At 41.8% G+C, this 21,369-nt stretch overlaps 2 protein-coding genes across 2 annotated transcripts; both read left to right on the top strand.

Moving 5' to 3' along the window:
• The first annotated feature begins 1,422 nt into the window (after positions 1-1,422).
• LOC147459927 (pentatricopeptide repeat-containing protein At2g03380, mitochondrial-like) lies at positions 1,423-6,569 on the top strand. Its single transcript, XM_086511093.1, has one exon. The coding sequence runs from the start codon at positions 2,172-2,174 to the stop codon at positions 5,739-5,741; it is 3,570 nt and encodes a 1,189-aa protein (XP_086367219.1). The 5' UTR covers positions 1,423-2,171; the 3' UTR covers positions 5,742-6,569.
• A 9,780-nt stretch (positions 6,570-16,349) lies between these two features.
• LOC147459926 (uncharacterized) lies at positions 16,350-19,817 on the top strand. The gene is made up of 2 exons (XM_086509921.1): positions 16,350-19,442; positions 19,534-19,817. The coding sequence occupies exons 1-2, from the start codon at positions 19,152-19,154 to the stop codon at positions 19,672-19,674; spliced, it is 432 nt and encodes a 143-aa protein (XP_086366047.1). The 5' UTR covers positions 16,350-19,151; the 3' UTR covers positions 19,675-19,817.
• Positions 19,818-21,369: the final 1,552 nt, after the last annotated feature.

The raw sequence follows: 21,369 nt of genomic DNA, 5'->3' as shown, positions 1-21,369 counted from the left end.
AAAGGTATGTCGAGGGTAATCAAGCTATAGATTGATGCAAAGTGAGGGATCCTATGCGTGCATCCTAGGTGAACATATGCATGGTGAGATTATTACCAAGGGTAATTATTTAATCCACATGTATGTGAGTGTGGTCCACTATTAAAAGCACAAAATCCTTGATGCGCTTCCCATCCACAATGTCTTCTCTTGGAATGCAATGCCTAAAAAGTATGTCCAACAAGTGTGCGCGGGATAAAGAAGCTAGAATCTGACATGGGTGAAAAAATTCTAAATGATTGTTAGTGACTGTGCTTAGCATTGATTTTTCCAACAAATTTTGACAATCTTGCTGTCCAAGTTCTTCTCCTATCAAAATCACCTTTGCTTGCACATGTAGCAACATGGAAGAAGTTGATTTCTAGCATAAAAATTCTTGTTAATGTGTTTATGCATCTTTTGAAAAAAAAATTAGTGTTTGACTTGCTATACCAAGATAATGGGTCACTTAAAAAGGAGTCATGCTTTGGGAACTAAGCTACATGTTGATGCAAAGTGAGGAACATCCAAATGTGTGGATCACATACTAGCTTAGGTTGCCGTATAACAAGTGGTATATACTTTCAAAAGCTCAAGTTTTTATGCTTTTAATGGAGAATGCTATCTCTTGAACTACATTGATAGCAAGATATGCTCAACAAGGGCAAGACTGGGAAGCTCAAGGCTATTTTACAAGTGATTGTGAAACTTAAGCTTCTCTTAAAAGGTGATCACATATGCTTCTGTTCTGAAGGGTGTGGCAACATGCAACGCCTCGATGTGGGCAAACATTTCCATGATGAGATTGTTATTTATGGCCTATTGAAAAAAGGCATCATGTCCAACATGCATGCTAAGTGTAGTGCACTTTTGGAAGCACAATGAGTTTTTGATAGACTTCTAATGTGGCATGCCACTTTTAGGCTACATTGATTATAGGATATGTTGAACAAAAGCAAGGAAACCCTAAGTTGTTTTTAGTGAATGTGAGAAGAGGGCTTCTCTCCAAATACAATCACCTATGCTTGAGCATTCAACGCACATTGCATCATGCAAGACAATGAGGTGGGAAAACAAATCAATGATGGGATCGTTAGTTAGGGGATGCTGAAAAAGAAAACAACATTCTTGAAAATTCTTTGGGCCAATACTTATGCCGAGTGTGGTTTGTTTAGCATGAAGACGTTTCTTAATGCTTTTCTTCTTCGTATGGAGGAAGCAGTTGATATGGTTGTCTTTTAAGAGTTTCAAGATGTTATCTCTTCCAATCTTCTACTTAAGACGTGACTAGAATGCCAAATGGAAAACCTTATTGGATGGAGCTTAGAAGGATCATCTTAGTTTATTATGAAGCATTGATATAGTTGTGACTACCTCAAGGATGCATATGTAATGTTTTAAAAAATTCTCACCTTAGAGGGGAGGCAATCAGAGTTGGGCCTTGCTTCCTCTGCTTGCCCCAGCAACGCGCGGGTCACATACTATTCATAAACCGCAGAGAGGACGTAACCAGCATCGCGCTGCCCTTATAAGCACAACACAAGCGGACGGACACACACACACACACACACACACACACACACACACACACACACACACACACACACACAGAGAGAGAGAGAGAGAGCCTCCATTCTGACAATTTTTTTTGAGACTGCATGAGCAACATGCACTTCAACTTTACCAACAAGCACAAGGATTGTTTACAAGGGGGCTCGTAGAAGACATGCAGAGGATGGAAGAAATTGATGGCGATGGCGATGAAGGCGAAGATGAAGATGAAGATGATGATGTGTTTCTTGCTGATGGTGCTGTTTTCAACGTTGGGAGCATCAACTAGGCTGACATTGATGATGCTCGTGGTGTCAAAGAAGCATAGTGTGATCGTCGTCTGCCTATTGCAAGAGATGACTGCTCAAAAGAATGATGCAAATTACCCAGATACCCACCATGATTTCAATGATGCAACGTGATAAGGGCCCTTGCAAATTACTGTGATGCCCATTCCGATGCTGGGGTGTGACGGTAAAGATGCAAGCCAACTTGATGCCCATTTTGGTGATCAGAACAATGAGGATGATTATGGCATTGCCCATATTATTCGATATTGTTGTCAATGAAAATTAGCTGACTTTCAGGGGTACAATGCCTCAATGAAGAGCCCCACTTGCTCCACTTGGCAGACACTTACCTTGGACCAGGCCTTGCTTGCCCTGGAAAAGGCAGTCCAGCCTCACCCTTCACTCGATGATTTTGTTCATATCTTTCGAAAATGCAGGAAAGAGGGTCAATCTTTTGGGCCACGCTTGCATGCTTGTGTGCGTAGATGTCGACTTGAAGCTGAGAAAGGCAGTCAGCTTGTTGAAAAACTGATTGACTGTGGAAGCATCGATGATGCCCAAGAGATATTTGATGGCTTGGGCCATCGGAATGAATGGTCTTGGAATAATCTGATCAAAGCTTATGTCAAATGTGGAAAGCCAGAGCTGGCTTTTGTCGCTTATGAAAAAATGCAAGAGGAAGGTTCTGTGCATCCATTAGAACGTACTTACACAGCACTGCTCAAAGCTTGTGCAAAATCCAAAAACTTGGATGAGGGCTCGAAACTTCACGCAGAGATAGATAGGAGAGGATTGCTTAACACTAATGTTTTTCTTGGCAGCGCTTTGGTTGACATGTACTCGAAGTGTGGCATGCTTTCTAGAGCGCAGGAAGTCTTCAATGGAATGTCGATTCGAAATGTTGTCTCATGGACTACACTGATGGCAATGTATATTGATTATGGGGACAGTGAAAAAGCACTCACGTGCTTGGGACACATGCAATCTCAAGGAGTATCTCCCAATTCTGTTACTTTGATGTGTGGTCTAAAGGCTTGTAGCAATTTGCAGTCTCTAGAGAAGGGTCAGGAATTACACGCAGAATTGGAGAGGCAGGGATGGCAGAAGGACCGTGTTGTTGGTAACACACTAGTAGATATGTATCTTAAATGTGGCAGCTTAGTTTTAGCAAAACAAGTATTTGAAAGGCTGCCAGAACGAGATGTGGTTTCATGGACTGCCATGATTGCAGGCTATGTTGAGCATGATCATGGTGAGAAAGCACTTCAGTGCTTTGAACAAATGCATCTTGAAGGAGTTTCCCCTAATTCTGTCACCCTTGTTTGTAGCTTGAAAGCTTGTAGTAGCATAGGAGCGATAGACAAAGGGAAAGAGATACACACTGAGATTGAAAGACAGCAAGTACTATATAGTGATCGTGTGGTGGGCAATGCTCTAGTTGGCATGTATGCCAAATGTGGCTTTGTTTATAATTCACAGCAAGTACTTGACCAGCTTCCATGTCGAGATGTAGTGTCATGGACTGCTTTCATTTCAGGACTTGTTGAACATGGCCATGGTGAGGAAGCACTAAAGTACTATGAACAAATGCAGCTTGAAGGGGAGTCTCCAAATGTGGTTACATTGATTTGCGTCTTGAATGCCTGTGGCATTGTAGGAGCTGCAAAAGAAGGCAGGGAGATACATTGTGAGATTGAAAGACAAGGGCTCATGGAAGATGAGGTGGTTAGCAAAAGCTTGCTGGACATGTATGGGAAATTGGGTTTACTTGTCGCAGCAATTGAAGTGTTCCACAACCTTAAACTTCAGAGCTCAGTTTTATGGAATACAATGATGGGGACCTATGTTGACAATGGGCATGAAGAGGATGCACTGCATTGTTACGATACACTGCAAGTTGACGGTGTTCTCGTGGATGCCATGACATTCGGTTACTGTTTAAAAGCTTGTAGTAACCTAGGAGCTGTAGACAAGGGACAAGAAATACATTGTGAGGCTGAAAGACGAGGGTTTTTACATGCAGATGTTGTTTTGGGCAATGCTGTGGTGGACATGTATGCCAAGTGTGGCTTTCTAAACTTGGCACAACAAGTTTTTGACCATATCCCCATGCAAAATGTTGTGACTTGGACGGCACTAATTTCAGGCTATGCCGAGCATGGACAAGGTGAGGAAGCTCTCAGGTGTTTTGACTTGATGCAACTTAAGGGTGTCACTCCAAACGCCACTACTTTTGTCTGCAGTTTAAAAGCTTGTGGTAGTATCCAGGCAGAGGACAAGGGCAGAGAGATACACGTGGAGGCTGAAAGACAGGGTTTACTTGAGCAAAATGTGATTGTGGGCAATGCTCTGATAGATATGTATGCCAAATGTGGCTTTTTGATCACTGCGCAAGAAGTATTTGACAAGCTCCCGGCTCATGATGCGGTCACATGGACTACATTAATTATGGGATATGCTGAACATGGGCTTGGTGAAGATGCATTAAAGTGCTTCAAGCAAATGCAACTGGATGGCATTTCCTCGGATGCTGTCACACTCATAGGTGGTCTAAAAGCTTGTAGCAATTTAAAAGCTGCTGATGAGGGGCAAGATTTACATAATATGATCAATGAACAGGGCCTGCTAAATGAAGACCTTGTTGTTGGAAGCACCTTGGTCGATATGTATGCTAAATGTGGCTCCCTGTCCCTTGCGCACGAAGTTTTCTCCAACCTTTTACTTAGAGATCAGGTTACATGGAATGTCTTTATTGGAGGTTATGCAGAGAATGGGAATCCAGAGGCGGCATTTAGGTGCTTCAAACAGATGCGAATCGAAGGTGTCTTGCCGAATGCAGATACCTTTGTTCATTCTTTAAAAGCCTGTGCTATCTTAAGTGCTTTGTGTGAGGGCAAAAATTTGCATGTTGAAATTGAAAGTCAAAGGTTGGCTGAGAGAAATATTTATGTAGGAAGCAGCCTAATTGATATGTATGCGAAATGTGGCTCTTTTGCACTAGCAAAGCTTGTACTTGAAAAGTTACCTGTTCAAAATGTTGTCTCATGGACTGCGCTTATAGCAGGGTATGAGGAACATGGGCTTAGTGAGGAAGCCTTGAAATGTTTTGATGCTATGCAATGCAAGGGGGCCTTCTCGAATAGTGTGACCTATGTTTCTGCATTGAAAGCTTGTGGCAGTATTGGAGCTATAGACAAGGGCAAAGATATACATGCTGAGGCTGAAAGACAAGGTTTTCTTAAAGGAGATGTGGCAGTTGGCAATGCATTGGTAGACATGTATGTGAAATGTGGCTCACTTGTAAGAGCACAACAAGTGTTTGACACTCTTTCAGGTCGAGATGTTGTATCCTGGACTACACTCCTGACAGGATACGCTCAACAAGGAGAAAGTGTGCAAGTTTTGGATGTTTTTGACAGAATGATAGATGATGGTGTTATGCCCAACTCAGTAACATTTGCCATCGTGCTCAGTGCTTGCAACCGAGCAGGTTTAGTAGATGAGAGCTACATGCTCTTAGAGGCCATGAGTACCGAATATGGTATTTTACCTACCATTGAGCACTTCACTTGGGTAATAGATGTTTATTGCCGCTCAGGCAAGCTAGAGAAGGCTATGGGAATTATTCACAAAATGCCATTCTGTCCTAACCCCTTGATTTGGCATACCGTCCTCATTGCTTGTGAAAAATGGGGAACTGTAAATCTTGGAAAGGAGGCTTTTGAATATGCTATGCTCTTAGATGAAAAGGATGCCGAAGCTTTTGTGTTGATGTCTCACATCTATGCTTCTTGTGGATATCAAGAACAAGGGAACAAAGTTGGAACGATGGTGCTGTCAGAGACGGATGATGGTGGCCTGGATACCATTCATACCGAGTGATCTGGTTCAGTTTCAGATAGAAATTGAGACAGTATGTGATGGACTTAGGGTGATATGAACATCCATAACAGCGACCTTATCACTGCAGCTAGTGTCGTTAGTAGTTGGTGCTGTGAAGGATTCAAAGCGTTGGTAAAATGCCAAGGTAAGAAGGGGTTATATGCTATACTTGCTTGATTCTGGTGCTCAAAAAGAACAGGCAACATTTTCCTGTTCTTTAGTAGAAAGAGTTTCTTTACTTTGAATGAACTAATATACAACGGCAGCACAAAAATTTTGCTCAGGGGGATCTGTATATTCAATGGTGATGCCCAAAGAAGAGCCAACAATTTTGTGCAGGTCAAGCTGAAGATACTTGAGTATATATCAATGCAGAGGCCAAAGACCACATCCAAAATCATTCAAATTATTCATCATACTATGGTTGCCTCAAGGATCTTCCCTCCAAGAAAAGTGTTCACAAGTTTATTGAGAAAGGAAGACAAAACGCCAAGGAGGAGAAAAGCCTACTCTGCCTTCTTAAGGCAAGACACAAAACAACAAGAACAAGTATGAAAAGGAGTCTATAAAGATGACAACAAGCTCTCTCACGAAGAGCTTAAGAGATATAGGAAAGAGCATGAATGTTTCCTCTTGTGAGGAAACTAAAGACAGCTATTGTGCATGCCTCACAAAAGGAGCCAAAAATGACAACCCTCAAGTATTATTTTATACAATAGGCTAAAAAACTAAACACAGCTATCATTCATGCCTTAAAAAAAGAGGCAAACATGACAACCCACAAGCTACTTTATATTCTTTTCAAGTCCACCATGAGCTTTGGATCTAGATGCCTTCATACTTTTCGATTCTCTTTCTTGGGATAGTTTCCTACGAGGTTAAAATCCTCGTCGTCTTCTTCTTCTCTACCCATAATTTCATCTTTCAAGATATAACAATCAAATTGGGTATTCGATCTTCTGAGATGAGTCCTTCCAAGATGTAGGCGGAACTTTTGAGGGACAAGAAGCTCAAATTACTCCTCTAATTGGAAAACTCTTAAGCTCACATCCAAGGGTATGTTGATCACAAGGTCCTTCAGATATTTCCTTTGAAGCATGAATATGTTTTGTTAGGATCACCTCAGTTTACACCCCATGTGAGGCTTTCTTTTTTTGTTGATAGAGCTATTAACTTTCAATGTAGATGTAAAGAGAGATCCATTCAAGCAAATGCAAAGGTAACACAATTCTAATTGTATCTTAAAAAGTTTTTCATAAATGAATGAAGCTTTTGTGCGTATATGGTGTATGCTAAGAGTCTACAAGCTACTTTCTTCTCACAACTCTTAACTCATTTGAGAAAGAACTAACTTTAAAAGCATTTTATGATGAGCATGGTTTTGTAAAGCATTTTTTGACAGAGTATACTTCTTTGTTTATTGACTCTCTTCTAAGGGAACTCCCTCTTTTTAGAGGGAAATATAACCATAAAATTGGGCCCTATGTAGTCTCTTGTGCATAACAAGAAGAGATTATGACACAAGGTAATAAAATTATTAGAGAAGGGTATGATTAAACCAAATTCTTATCCTTTCAATTTTTCGGTGTTCTTAGTGCAAAAGAAAGATGGCTCATATTAAATGCTATAAAGTCGTCGATTTTTTTTTTCAAGAATTGCTATAAATTTGTTGAAAACTTTACTTTTCTTTGATGATATCATTATCCACTCTAAAACTCTTGATGAGTACAAGGATCACTCGAAGGAAAATTTTCACGATTGCATGATCATAAGCTTTACAATGGCAAGAAAAGTGAATTCTTCTTGCAAGAGATAATGGTGAATAAATCGTATATTATTTGTGAGGTACGATTTCATCATTTCAACGCTAATTACAAAGGAGTATGAACTATCTACAAGAGTGCTTATACTCTCCTCCTCAAATGACTTCTAGAGTAGTATTCCCCACAAATGTGTCTTCAATTTTTTTGATTCTGGATGGACTATTCTCCTCGCTATATACTTAGGTTAGTTCGTGGAAAGTAGCCACCTAAATAGCCAAAGGATTGTAGTCATTGTCAAAAACCTGGCGCACTCTTTCATAATCTATCTCTCCAACGTTGGGAGAACAAAGAGAAGCCTCGGTGATTCCACATTAGCTTTGTAACTTAAGTCATCAATAATCAATTTATTAGGGGACATATGGCTTTCAATTCTTTGCAAGTTCTTCTGCCATATTGATTTTCTTATCTCCCCCAAAGGAAAGGGTGCTTGGTCACACATTTTCTAGTTCAACACCATCCTAAACTTGTTGGCATGGTCAACAAACACTTCCTTTATGGCATAGGTGCTTTTCTATCTGCCAATAAACCATATACGCTCCTCAAACTACTTGAAACAAAATTCCAAAAATGCATGTGTAATGAGCATGGACAAATAAGTGGTTGACTTAGATGCAACGAAATGCATTTCTAGCTTTTGGTCTAGGGTTTGGTCAAGCTCACAAGTAACTTAATGCAACAAAATGCAGCTTAGAAACTATAATCTTTCACAAGTGTCAAGACACCGGCAAGGCCGGACAATACAAAGGCAGGGCCGGGCTAGGCGGTGTGGAACGGGGAGTCCAACTAGGGCAAAGGGCCAGGGGCTTGCCTATTAAAAGGGTGGTTGGGTGGTGGACTCTCATACCCTAGTTCCCCTTGTCCTTTCACGGGTTTAAGAGCTCAGGGGAGAAGGGGGAGAAAGAAGGCGGCATGGAGGAGCTTGCAAGGCGAGCACTTCCTGGATCTTCTCTCTCTCTCTCTCTCTCTCTCTCTCGTCAAGCATGGCGAGTCCGACCCGACAGGAAAACTGCGCGGGAAGCATCGCTTTGATGGTGGAAGCAGCTAAGGCAGCCAAAGCTATTTGCGGTAATTCTGGCTCCAGAAAGGAGCGCCCAGGTCTCATATGCAATTTTCGTTTCTGCATGGCACGCTGAAGAGGGGCGTATAGACCAGCGCGAGCATTTTCGCTCCCGGCTGTGTCTGCTTCGTGCTGCCGTCGCCATGGAACCTCCTGGTTCACACATTAAGAAGGTTTTTTATTTGAGTTTTGGTCATTTTAATTTGGGCCATTTGCGTAAGGGTGTTCTCCCACAAACCCTCGACTCGTGGGGCATCCACTTGCTTGGCAACCTTGGCAAAGGGCCATTCCGGCATAGACGCCTCGACAATAATCCCTGGCAAGGTCGTCTTGGCATGGTCCCAAAATCAGCAAGAATCTCATGATCGTCTCTACAAATGGATTCAAGGACTATTAATCGCTTGACTTGGGGATTGGAAACTGGCAAGACTACGAGCCAAGATTTAGGGATGACTTTGCTCATGGCCAAGTGGCCGATAAGGCAAGTTGAAGTACACACTTCCTAAGGTTCTCGTCTTGATTGAAACTCCTTCGAATTTTATGACAATAAGGCCAGTGGGTACGACTCTCTTATCAGGTACACAAGTGATTTTATTTTATTTTTTGCCAATGTACTCGATAGATAGGGCATGCACAAGACATGTATGCTACCATGGAAGTGTTTCCATCATTGTGCAATAGAACTCAAGTATATGGTTAGCAAAGACCACGAATTCGTTTGACAACCACATTCATGCAAGGCTTGAGTAAGAAATGGTTTTTGCTAAGAAGCACGGCTTCTCCCCATGCATGGCATCGGCCAAAAAACCTCGCCTAAGTACTATTATCAGATGTTTTCATGAGTTTTTTAGCTTTTTGTATGATTCACTATTCTCAAGGTTTTCCAAGAGGTTAACTTTTGCTTCAAAAGCGAGTTCATCTAGCAAGGCTTCAATATCTCAAGGAGATAGCTTTACGTATCTTCTTAGGAACTCCATAAATAATTATATGAAGCAAGGCTTCAATTTATACATCTTGTATTGAAGCTGGCCACGTTTGGCATATGCTATGAGCATACAAAATTGGGAAGGAATAGGCAATGTGTTTGTAGGTTATTTCATATTGCAGGTTATTTCATTATGTACCAGACGGGTGTATAGGATATACGAGGGCATCTGTGTAGATATGGCTATGGGCCGTTTTGGAATGAATTTTTTCTTTCAAATTTCATGACAGTTGGCTGCAATAACAACGACCAGGTTAGCCAAGTTTAAGTTTTTCTTGTTTTTCCCTGTTTACACCTTACTTGGCAATTACTGTCATTGTGAAAAGCAAAGTGCTTTGTCATTTTTATATGAAGCAAGGCTTCAAGGAACTGGCAAAATAGGGAATATCACTCACAGAATCCCTACCAGTTTAAATTGTACACGGCACTTATGGTTTTGGTTCTCACGGTTGATGCCATCACTCTCCGCAAGGGCTTACAATTCTGCATGCAAGGCATGCTAGTGAGGTGGATTCAATTCTACCACTTCACGCATTACGCTTCCGCTATCACACTCGCAACTCTGTCAAGGACGGACTAAGGATGGACGGGCGGGCAAAGTGCCAATGCTAAGTCGTCCTCATACAATCACGACCCCTGTATGTTACCTCTCTCGATGAGAGAGTCATACCGGAAAACTGTGGAATGCTTATACGATAAGTTGCAATTTAGGCATAAGATGCGTAAGAGCACATAGCTTGGGTACACACTCTAAAACCTTAAGGAAAGTTCCTCAGCCCAGCATGCTCTTATTCTCTTTCTCTCTCTCTTTAAGGGAATAATGAAAATCTTCTAAGAAGCTTTTGCTACATATTTCACTAGTGAGTCCTCCTGAGCCAAGATGCTCTAACTCTCAGCTAGAAATTGGGCAAGATGCCATCCACATTATTCTTCATCGGTTCGATGATTGAACACTAATCGCCATGAGGACTATGAGCCACACACGCTGGCTAAGAGCCATTGTTAAATCTAGGGTAAGACCCAATTGTTGGTATTCCTTGGATGATTGTTCTCAAGATCGAACAGCTCTACCCAATGGAGTACACATTGACGTTAATTGACAAGGAAGAGTCCTGTCATTACGGATGTTTAGAGTATCATTTTGCACTACATGTTTTCAGTGCGGTGTTCGAGTTGAGTTTTTGATAACCTTAAACTCCCATCAGCTGATCTCCACCACGGAGTATAGACGCAGCAATAGGTGGAGACAGCATGGCTTTCTATAAGAGCTAGCCATTTCACTTGTGTGGATATCCGGCTCCCTCTATAGCACTACAGATTGCCTATGGACATACTGTTTTGGGGTAAGACCCAGCGGGTGATTGCTACATCTCCCCATAGGCATTGAGGATCATAGTTTGATCTATTCCAGTTCTAATTTCACGGAAAGAAGCTAGTAATCTACCATGGGGTAGCGGACAAATTCAACTTTTTAAGTTGATTCTCATCATTCTCTACACGGTTAACTAAGTTGGTTACCGTTACATGCTAGTTGCGCAGTTCTACAATGGGTCTTACCATATACACGTCGAAAGGGGCGTCGAAATGCACGTGGAAATACGTGTGGAAAGGTAAATATTACCATGCATATTTTCACAGGTATTCCCACGCGTCTTTCGACGCATATTTCGACGAAAAAAAATTGGGGGAAAAAAAAGAAATCTGCACACAGAGGCGGTCATTTTCGCCTGCGACGCGCTCAGATCTGCTCTTGGCCGAAATCTGCTGCGCAGGTATTATGAGCTCTCTCTCTCCCCCCCCCCCCCCCCCCCCCCCCAACCCCTCTCTCTCTCTCTATCTACATCGTGTGTGTGTGTGTAGGAGGGGGAGAGAGAGAGAGAGAGAGAGAGAGAGAGAGAGAGAGAGAGAGAGAGAGAGAGAAGTGTGTGTGTGTGTGTGTGTGTAGGAAAGAGAGAGCAGGGCTCGGGAAAAGATAGGTTCGCTTTATCCAAAGCCTATTCAAAATGAAAAATGGCCAGCTTAAATTTGGGCAAGAAGGTTCTCAAGCTGGTTCAAATTATAAAATTTTTAGTTATAATATGAAATTTCTAGTGTGATTATCCCTCTCAAATTTAGAGTTAACCTGCTCATATGCGTGTGAAAAGGTTCCAAATCCAAGTCCACAAAAAATGTTTCCCGAGCCCTGAGAGAGAGAGAGAGAGATAGATAGATAGATTTTATTATCGTCCTCGGAGGTCAAATATGACCTATGGGACCAAAGTTACATGTGATGTAGTATGTGTATGGCTGATGAGTGTCTCTCGATGCTCCAAAATTGTAGTGATGAGAGTCGCAATGGAGAGCCCACACTTTGGTTGGGAGAGGAAAGTGTGTAGGTCTAAGTTATGGCTGAAAATGTGAGAGAAGCAAGTTCGGATGTGATCAAAAGCTGAGCACTCTAGTAGTGTGTGGTACTCAGACTCTCGAACTTGCAGTGAGCATAATGTGCACAATCGATTTGACTCTTCTCCATTGCCCCAACGCCCTATCTCGCATCGAAGGAAATGGGAGCTAAGCCGAATTGCTGCGATAGTGCGTATCGCGGACAAGGGAATAGGCTCAAGTATGTAAGTGTGAGTACGGTTTCCTCTCTCAGCGAAGAACATGGTTTTGTAGTTGGGGGCAATATAGGTGGTGTAATGTATGAAGCGTGACCCACCAGATTTCTCCCAAGCCGTAATACATTGGCGTTGTAGAAAAGCTTCATTCACTTGAGAGTCAATTGAAGCATCATGTAGCAAGTGTAATGCATCCCATCTCCCAAACCACTTCTTTATGTCTTGCATCCATCCCGTGCTCAAGATCTTTCTTTTATGCGTCTTTTGAACTTTTTTGCTTGCTTCCCATGCAATTGTAGGAAGTCGATGTGAGGGGTTTTGACGCATATTTATCATGTACTCCACAACCCTTTCCATGCCCATAACTTCAATTGGAAGAGATCCCGACTCAAGAAGTAGGAGCATATATGGTGTTTGTGTCTTAACTTGGAGAAAGTTTGTAAGAAAACGCTTTTGGACATTCTCAAACTCTTTCCAAGTAGACTTTGAGATGCTCCCGCCCCACACTTCAACTCCATAAAAAAGAACCGGTGTCACCAATGCATCAAAAAGATACTTCTTGAGAACCCAACACTTGATGTTTCCCTCATGACACATGTTCTCAAATGCATAATATGATCTCTTTCCCACTTCCAAACGACGCATAGCACATTCATGCCACTTGTGATTGGATGGAACCTCAAGGCCAAGGTACTTAAATCTCTCAACAACTTCAAGTGTCTCGTTGTTGTACAAAATGCATGGCTTCTCCTTATGGTTGGTTTTCACAAGCATAACCTTTGTTTTGGATTCATTTACAATCAGCCCACTATGCAAGCAAAAGTTCTCAAGGACAACCATAAGCTTTTGTGCATCTTCTAAAGTGTGTGCTAGAAGCACTACATCATCCGCATACAACAAAAGCATGATTACCGCATTACAAATAGTGACCTCTTCAATGCCTTCTTCTTGCATAAAGTCAAGTACCATTTGTTCCAATTGATCGATGCATAGAACAAAGAGAGTTGGTGACAATGGACAGCCTTGTTTAACCCCAATAGTGCTTACAAAAATTTCTGAAATTTCTCTTCCCATGCGCAATTGACAAATCACCTTCTCATAGATTCGAGAAACGGCAAGCATAAACTCACTTGGCACTTGGAGTTCTTCCATCCTTCTCCACAAATTGTTACGTGGAATCATATCAAAGGCTTTCTTAAAGTCCACAAAACAACAATACAATCGCTTGCCTTTCAACCGACTTTCCTCCATGAGAACACGAAGAGTGACAAGATGATCAATGGTGCTATGGAATCGACGAAAACCCGCTTGTCCCTTTGCACGCTTGTCATTCTCTTCAACCCAATCACTCAATTTCATCTCCATTATGCACCCAAACAACTTTGCCATAAGAGACCCAAGCATTATAGTCCGGTAGTTGCTTACATTCTTTACATCCCCTCCTTTATGCAAAGGCTTAACCCAATTAGTACTCCAATCATAAGGCATACCATGTTGAAGTGCAAGGTTGAACATATCACACATCCACTCATGGGTAAAATCTCCCGTCCATTTGATTATCTCCGGCTTGATACCTTGAAGATCTCCCGCTTTCCGAGTGGCCAACTTTTCAAGCCCACCGCATACATCCTCAATAGTAAAAAAAGACGGCATACATAGGAGTGAACCATAAAATGACATTTTTTCAGTATTTGCTTGCTCATATAATTGCCTACAATGTGTGTACATATCCACTAGACTTAAGTTACCAAAATTCTCAACCCGCTTGCCTCTCAAGTTTCTCCAAAATCTTCCACATGCATGTGCCTTTTCTTGGACTTGAAATTCTTGTTGCATCTTCTTCTCTTCTTTTGAATCAATGCATTGTATGTATGCAAATGACTTTGATAGTTGTCTTTGTCCATAGTTGCATCAAGCTTTATCAAGGACTTTCGAGCATCTTGACATTCTTTATCAAACCACCTTTTGCGTGATCTATCTTTGTTGATACCATGGAGATGCTTTATGGCAAAGCATTCTTCCGCACAAGAACAAATAGCTTTCTTGAAAGCTTCCCGTTTAGTTTCCAATGGTGCATCACATTGAAGCTTTGTCATTCATAATTTTTTCTCAACCATTTCAATGTACATTGGTGCCCGTTTGAAATCCATACATAGTGATAACTTCTCTTTCCTTTGGCTGAGATTATCATGCTTAGTTGCTTCTCCACATGAAAGGTCAATACATAAGGTGCGATGGTCGGATTCCGGGGTCCATTGACCAAACATAAAACTCTTTATGCGATACATGATGGCTTCAGAGAGTAGCATATAGTCAATCACACTATCCCCATTATGTCTCCTATATGTAAATCCATTGGTTCCACTCCACAAAGATACACCATTGGCAATGAGCATACCCGTGCTATTACACATGTGTAAAAGTAACTTTCCATAGTGATCTGGCTCTTTCTCATCCATTTAAGTACGATCATACAAGTGAACTTCCTCCAACTCCCTTGAAATGTATGGCATATCAAATTGTTGAGTATCATGTTGCAATGTTTTTGTGCGAGCATTCATATCCCCAAATACAATAACATCACCTTCACCTCTGAAATAAGCAATGTCCTCTTCCAAATCAAAAAATGGTTGATCTCTATCCATGCAAGCATAAAAGGGAGAATCATGATGAGGAATGTAGCAACCGGCTACAAAAATGGGTGCTCTTTTTGGTGTCATAATTTTCAGCCATACATAACGTTTGTACTTGTCATCTTTCACAATTGATACAAAATCTTCCAATCCTTTCTTAACCATACATGCTAACCCTCCTGATCCTCTTTGTTGCTTGAGATTCTTTGACCACATCAATGAATGTACATTGTAATCCTCCAAGCTGTTAATCCTTTGTGTATCATGCTCCCACGTTTCAACAAGAAGTACAACATCGGCTTTGCTTGTTAGTTCATCAATGCCAACCCCCGCATTCCATGGGTATCCATTACAATTCCAAAAGCATATTTTCAATTGTAACTCGGTCTCATAGGTCACGCATCCCTATTCGCTTGAGAGACTTGCCTCCTCCTTGGGCACATTTTCTTCATGAGAGATCTCCTTTTTTTTATTATTCTTTTCCTCATATGCCTTGCGACGCATATTTTGTTGCTTAATAGTGCGATCATCACATACAAAACATTTTGTATCCCTCAAATAGAGAGAGAGAGAGAGAGAGAGAGAGAGAGAGAGAGGTGTGTGTAGGAGAGAGAGAGAGAAAGAGAGAGAGAGAGAGAGAGAGAGAGAGAGAGAGAGAGAGAGAGAGAGAGAGAGAGATAGAGAGAGGTGTGTGTGTGTATGTAGGAAAGAGAGAGAGAGAGAGAGAGAGAGAGAGAGAGAGAAGAAGAAGTGTGTGTGTGTGTAGGAAAGAGAGAGAGAGAGAAATATGTGTGTGTGTGTGTAGGAAATCAAAGAGAGAGAGAGAAACGTGTGTGTGTGTGTGTGTAAGAAACTAAAGAGAGAGAAAGAGAGTGATATATATATATATATATATATATATATATATATATATATATATATATATATATATATATATATATATATATATATATATATATATATATAGATAGAGAGAGAGAGAGAGAGAGAGAGAGAGAGAGAGAGGGAGGAAGGAAAATAGAGAGCGAGAGCGAGATCGAGAGAGAGAGAGAAATAGAAAGAGAGATAGCGAGAGCAAGAGAGGAGAGAGAGAGAGAGAGAGAGAGAGAGAGAGAGAGAGAGAGAGAGAGAAAATAGAGAGAGAGTGAGAGAGAAAGAGAAAGAGAGATAGCGAGAGCGAGATCGAGAGAGAGAGAGAAAGAGAGATCGAAAGAGAAAGAAAGAGAGATAGGGTACGTAGAGACGTAGAGAGAGAGAGAGAGAGAGAGAGAGAGAGAGAGAGAGAGAGAAATAGAGAGTGATATATATATATATATATATATATATATATATATATATATATATATATATATATATATATATATATATATAGAGAGAGAGAGAGAGAGAGAGAGAGAGAGAGAGAGTTAACTAGAGATAGCTACGGAGATGGATAGAGAGAGAGAGAGAGAGAGATAGTAGTAGATAGAGAAAGTCGGCGTGAAAGAGTTAGGTTGGCTGACCAATTGTGTGAAAAGGACAGAACTCTCTCTATCTCTCTCTCTCCCTCTAGAAGAAACTATGGAACTAAAAGAGGTAAAGAGGTTTTGTCCGCTACATGCATTGTCATGTACACCTGGGAGAGCACGTATGTGTCTACCCATATAGGATTTGACCAATAAAGACGAGATTTTGACCCGGTGGTCCTGATCTCCGTACACCTTTGGACCGAGGTGTACGGAGATCGGGCAAGGCTAGAGAATATGAGGTAGTTTACATTGTGAGGAGTATATATATTAAAACAACATTCATAATCATTGTAGATGGCAGTGTCATCAACTAACATGGAGGAAAAGATTGCATGCTCGTGCACGCTCTGCAAGTATCAAATCCTGTGCAAGTGTAAGATATGTAATGAGCATGTGCACCAGCACGGAGAGTTTGCTAGAGAAATCGTACAGAATCTACGATACGACTCCTACGGAACGGGCATTGATTTTTTCGATATAACAGCTACATCTGAGAGAGAGAGAAAAAGGATTATGTGTCAAGGTCCAACCAATATAGAGCCAAGGATGGAAGCAGAAAAGGGCTTACAGACAGAAGACGACGGCATGGAGGAGACGCTGGATGCCTTCTTCTAGACAAGCGAGGAGAACGCTAACGAAGCAACAGCAGAAGCGGTGCTTCTATCTCTTGAAGACATGTTGAGAAAGCTGTCACGTCAACCAATCTATGAAGGTGCCAAAATATCTATGCTTCGTACTTGTCTGACGTTTTTGAATCTGTAGTCAGTGTACGGGTGGTGAGATGCAAGCGTCACTGCTTTGCTTAGGTACGTAACTTACAAAAGAGATTTTTCGATTGCAACGGTGACGTGCTTGGGGAGCTTTTTAATTTAATGTGGCTTAAACAAGTTGTTGCGGGAGCAACTTCTCCTGGCTAGCAATAAAATGCCCCCCTCCAGGCGACTATTGACCTCGGTTGGCTTGGACTACAACTAGATTCATGCATGTCCAAATGATTGCATTCTTTTTCACAATGAATTTGCAGATTGTCTGTCGTGTCCTAAGTGCGGAGCAATGTGCTACAAACAAGATGCGGTTGGCGAGACAGTGCCAGCTAAAGTGTTGCGGCATTTTCTTATGATTCCGAGGATAAAAAGCATGTTTCGTTGTGGTTCCATTGCAGAGTTGATACGGTGGCATTCTACGAATAGATCCACTGACGCAACATTTAGGGTGCCCACTGATTCAAAGGCTTGGAGGCACATTGAAGTACCTGGCCACATTTTAAGAGTGAACCACAGAATTTGCGTTTGGGCATGGCAATGGATGGAGTCAATCCATTTGGCTTGAGAAGCTCGTCATGGAGCACTTGGCCAGTGTGCCTTATCAATTACAACCTCCTGCCGTGGCTTTCCATCAAGAAGGGTCATTTGATATTAGCCTTGATTGTACGTGGTAAGTTCAAGGCAAAAAACATGGATGCTTATCTAGCTCCACTAGTTGACGAGCTTCAGAAGTTATGGCATGGGATCAACATAGCAGATGCGGTTGAACCAGTAGGACAACAGTATGCAAGGATCCATGGACTTCTTATGTGGACTATGCATGATTGGCCAGGATACGGTGAAGCTTCTAGTAATGGTTCTTGATTTACAAAATTCTCGCTATTCGTAAGCACTTTGCCTTGGCCTGAATCATGCTTTAATATATGCAGGGCTTACAACTTCGGGATACGATGCATGTCCAATTTGCGGGTCGTCTTTGGATGTGCGCTATTCTGCCTCGCTTCAAAAGACAATTTATCAAGGCCACCACCGTTATGTTCCAGATGGCCATCACTTGCGCAAAGGTCAGCTTAGTCGCGTCGAATGTCGTCCTATGCATATACAAGAGTGGCGTTGCCGATGGGAGAAACATGAGGGGAAACCTGTTCCAGGAATGAAACGTTTGTCCATTCTCCATACGTTGCCGTACTGGGGTGATCTACTAATTAACCATTTGCTGAATCCAATGCATATATTCAAGAATGTGGGAGAGCTCCTCTGGAAGACAATCATGGGAATGAAAGACAATCGAGCTTCCCGGGATGATTTGCAGTCAGTTGAAAAGATGCCAGAGCTGTGGCCTTTCACCAATGCAGCAGGACAAACAAAGCTTCCAAGAGCGCCATGGGTATTGCTAAAAAGCGAGGAACAACAAGTCAAAAGGGTGATTTCAGAGTTCAGGACGCCAACAGGATATATGCGATGTCTCAAGACAACATTCACCTGTGACGATCAATTGTCAGGACAGAAATTGCACGACTGGCATAAGTTCTGGCATAAGTCGAGGCCTGTAAGTGTTTGTGTGAAGACGTTGATTTAAAATTAAGCTTAAAGTTGATTTAAACAAAGGTGTTCTGACGCTTTCTTTTACTTTCTTTGTGCAGGACTTTAGTATGATAGACCAGTATCCAGATCCCGCTTCTATGAGTGCAGATGCATTTATGGGCTTTGTCACACGGATGATGCCCAGTCAGATGGCTTCTACGTCTCTGTACTGGGTAGCCAGAGGCACGGGTACTACGGCTCCGGGCTTCACACCCGTCCTACCTAGGCACACCTCTCGACACACCGCTTAGCACACCTCGGACACCTTGGGGGGCACACGATCCTAGTGCCTCCAAGCTCTATACTGTACGGACAGATGGTTCTGTTGACATGGATAGATTCGGGACTGAGATGAGACAATGGGTTTGTCAGCTCGCACAGCTGTAGTTTTCGACCAGCATTCTGACGCCTTGGCGTGAGCAGGATCGCAACAAAATCAATTATATAGTGGAGACCATCATGAGAGAGTATCAGCCTGCTCCAGGTTCAGAGGATCTTCCGAGGAGGTGGATCAAGGGTGTTGCACGGGACACCGTGAAACATCGTCGAGATGCAGCTTGTCGGGCTTTTAGGACTAGCTCGTCGAAGCCTTTGGTCATCCCACACGAGACGTGGCAGCAGATCAGGGAGGATGAGCGGACAGCGGACACGCGGTTCAGACAGCAGCGTCAGGCCGTGGAGGTACAACAAATGACCAGGGGGACATCTCATCTTGGCAGCGGAAGCTTCGACACCTTTCGCTATGAGTTTGTGAGTTTCCAATCCAATCCTAGCTATGTCGTTTTTTTTAAACGCGATGAAACATGTATTCTTAATTACTTTGATTTTTGTATAAGCGCAGAATCTTGCAATGCATCGAGCCCCGATACGCCAGGAGGAGACAAATGGATATCGCAGAGGTATTTATGAAGTATTGAATGATCTTGCTGCCCGCAGGAGAGCCTGTAGACTAGGAGGCCTTAGAGTCTCGCTGATCGATTGAGGTGAGACGTTAATATGAGTGAGTTGATTTAATTAAATAAGTATATGTGAAGTAATATCAATACTAATTTTGTGACTTGTCCTATGTGCAAGTTGTGACGCGTAGTCATCAGTGGATTTCATATATATGTTTTGTGAGACATGCTTCTGTATCTCTTTTTTGTATAGACATGGTTATGGTTATTGTTCAGACATGGTTATGGTTATTGTTTAGACATGGTTATGGTTATTGTTCTTGTATAGACATGGTTATGGTTATTGTTTTGTTTATGGTTATGGTTATCATTATGGTTTTGATCAATATGGTTATGGTTATGGCCGGTTATGGTTTTAATTTGGTTATGGTTTTGCACAAAGTTCGTTTCATTTCTTTCATTTTCCTTAAATCTTATGTGAGATCCTACATGGATATCATGTATAGGTGTATATATATGGTTTTTTTTATAAAAGTTTATGTTAAAACGAAGGAAACTCTGCCGAAATTTCTGCGGGAGCACGGTTGATTTTGGTGCTGCTCGCTTTATTGGGCAGAGGACAGGCAATCTGGCTGTGGCTATGTCCACTTTTCACTGGGCACATGCCAGGCTGCCTGTTCTTTGCCCAATAATTTTTTTTTCTGATATGGTCATCGAAATATGCGTCGATAGGCACGTCGAAAACTTTGCCTTTCAACACGTATATCGACTCCTATTTGACGTTTTCACAGGGATGGGTATTTTCGATGCGTTTTTCCATGGATCGCGTCAAAACCTACGTCGAAGGCACCTTTTTTTGTTGTAGTGAAGTATTGGCAAGAATCATTATGGATATACAGGTTCTGGTTTGTTTTTGCTAAATGCATGCACACTAGGTGTTATGGGTCCTAGTGTTTAGCAAAGGCTGATTTGGAACGACATGCATATTCCTTAAGTTGTTGCTTATGAAGCATTTTGCACTCTAAGTGCAATATCTCTAGGAGATTACTTTTGGGTCTACTAATCACCAATAGAGGTCATGGCTCGGTTTGGGCGTTTGTGGATTTTTTCAAGTTAGCCACGATGGTTATTTCGGACATTGTTGATTCCTCACCAATGTTATACACTACTGTGATTCCCTGTTTACCAGTCATCTGGGACGACTGTCTGTAAACCGTGAGAAAAACACACCTCAGTACTGTCAGTTATCCAAGGGGATATGCAGATTACAAAGAGTAATCTTGTGTGGAAGGATAAGCAAAGTGTGTACGTTAGCACCAAGCGATCCAAGTAGTAAGCATTTATTGCTATTCTTGGAGTTTACTTACTATCAGTTAATGCATGTTGCGACTCGGTAGTCTCTTCATGTATAAGTCAGGTTCTCAACCTTGACACTCATTAGGGTGCGGTTGTTTACTGATGCAATTTGAGAACAAGTCAAGGACTTACACTTGGCTGATGATTTAGGTTAGCAAGTTACTTCACAGAAAGTGAAAAGCGGTACTCTTTCAGGTATATCTTTGTCGTGATAACTCGTTTAGTATGCTCATGTGCGTTCTAAATGGAGTCTACACTCTAGATGGTTACAAATGGACAACAATGTGGAAAATCAAGATGTTACTCTTGGTTTCATTGAACCTCCTGCAAAACCGTGTTTCGGTCAACCAAACAGCTGGATCCATGAAGGATGCCACTTGAGAGAACATTAGTGTTCTTAAGAAGAAACTTTCCACTTTTGTTTT

Source organism: Adiantum capillus-veneris, chromosome 4, assembly GCF_014529385.1.
Source record: "Adiantum capillus-veneris isolate H3 chromosome 4, ASM1452938v2, whole genome shotgun sequence".
Lineage (NCBI taxonomy): Eukaryota > Viridiplantae > Streptophyta > Polypodiopsida > Polypodiales > Pteridaceae > Adiantum > Adiantum capillus-veneris.
This window is presented reverse-complemented; position numbering and strand designations above follow the sequence as displayed.

Excerpts from the sequence above, each read along its gene's own strand:
- LOC147459926 (XM_086509921.1), top strand. The coding sequence starts at position 19,152 with ATGAGAGAGTATCAGCCTGCTCCAGGTTCAGAGGATCTTCCGAGGAGG. Across the intron at positions 19,443-19,533 it reads ACACCTTTCGCTATGAGTTT|AATCTTGCAATGCATCGAGC; the intron begins GTGAGTTTCCAA and ends GTATAAGCGCAG.
- LOC147459927 (XM_086511093.1), top strand. The coding sequence starts at position 2,172 with ATGAAGAGCCCCACTTGCTCCACTTGGCAGACACTTACCTTGGACCAG.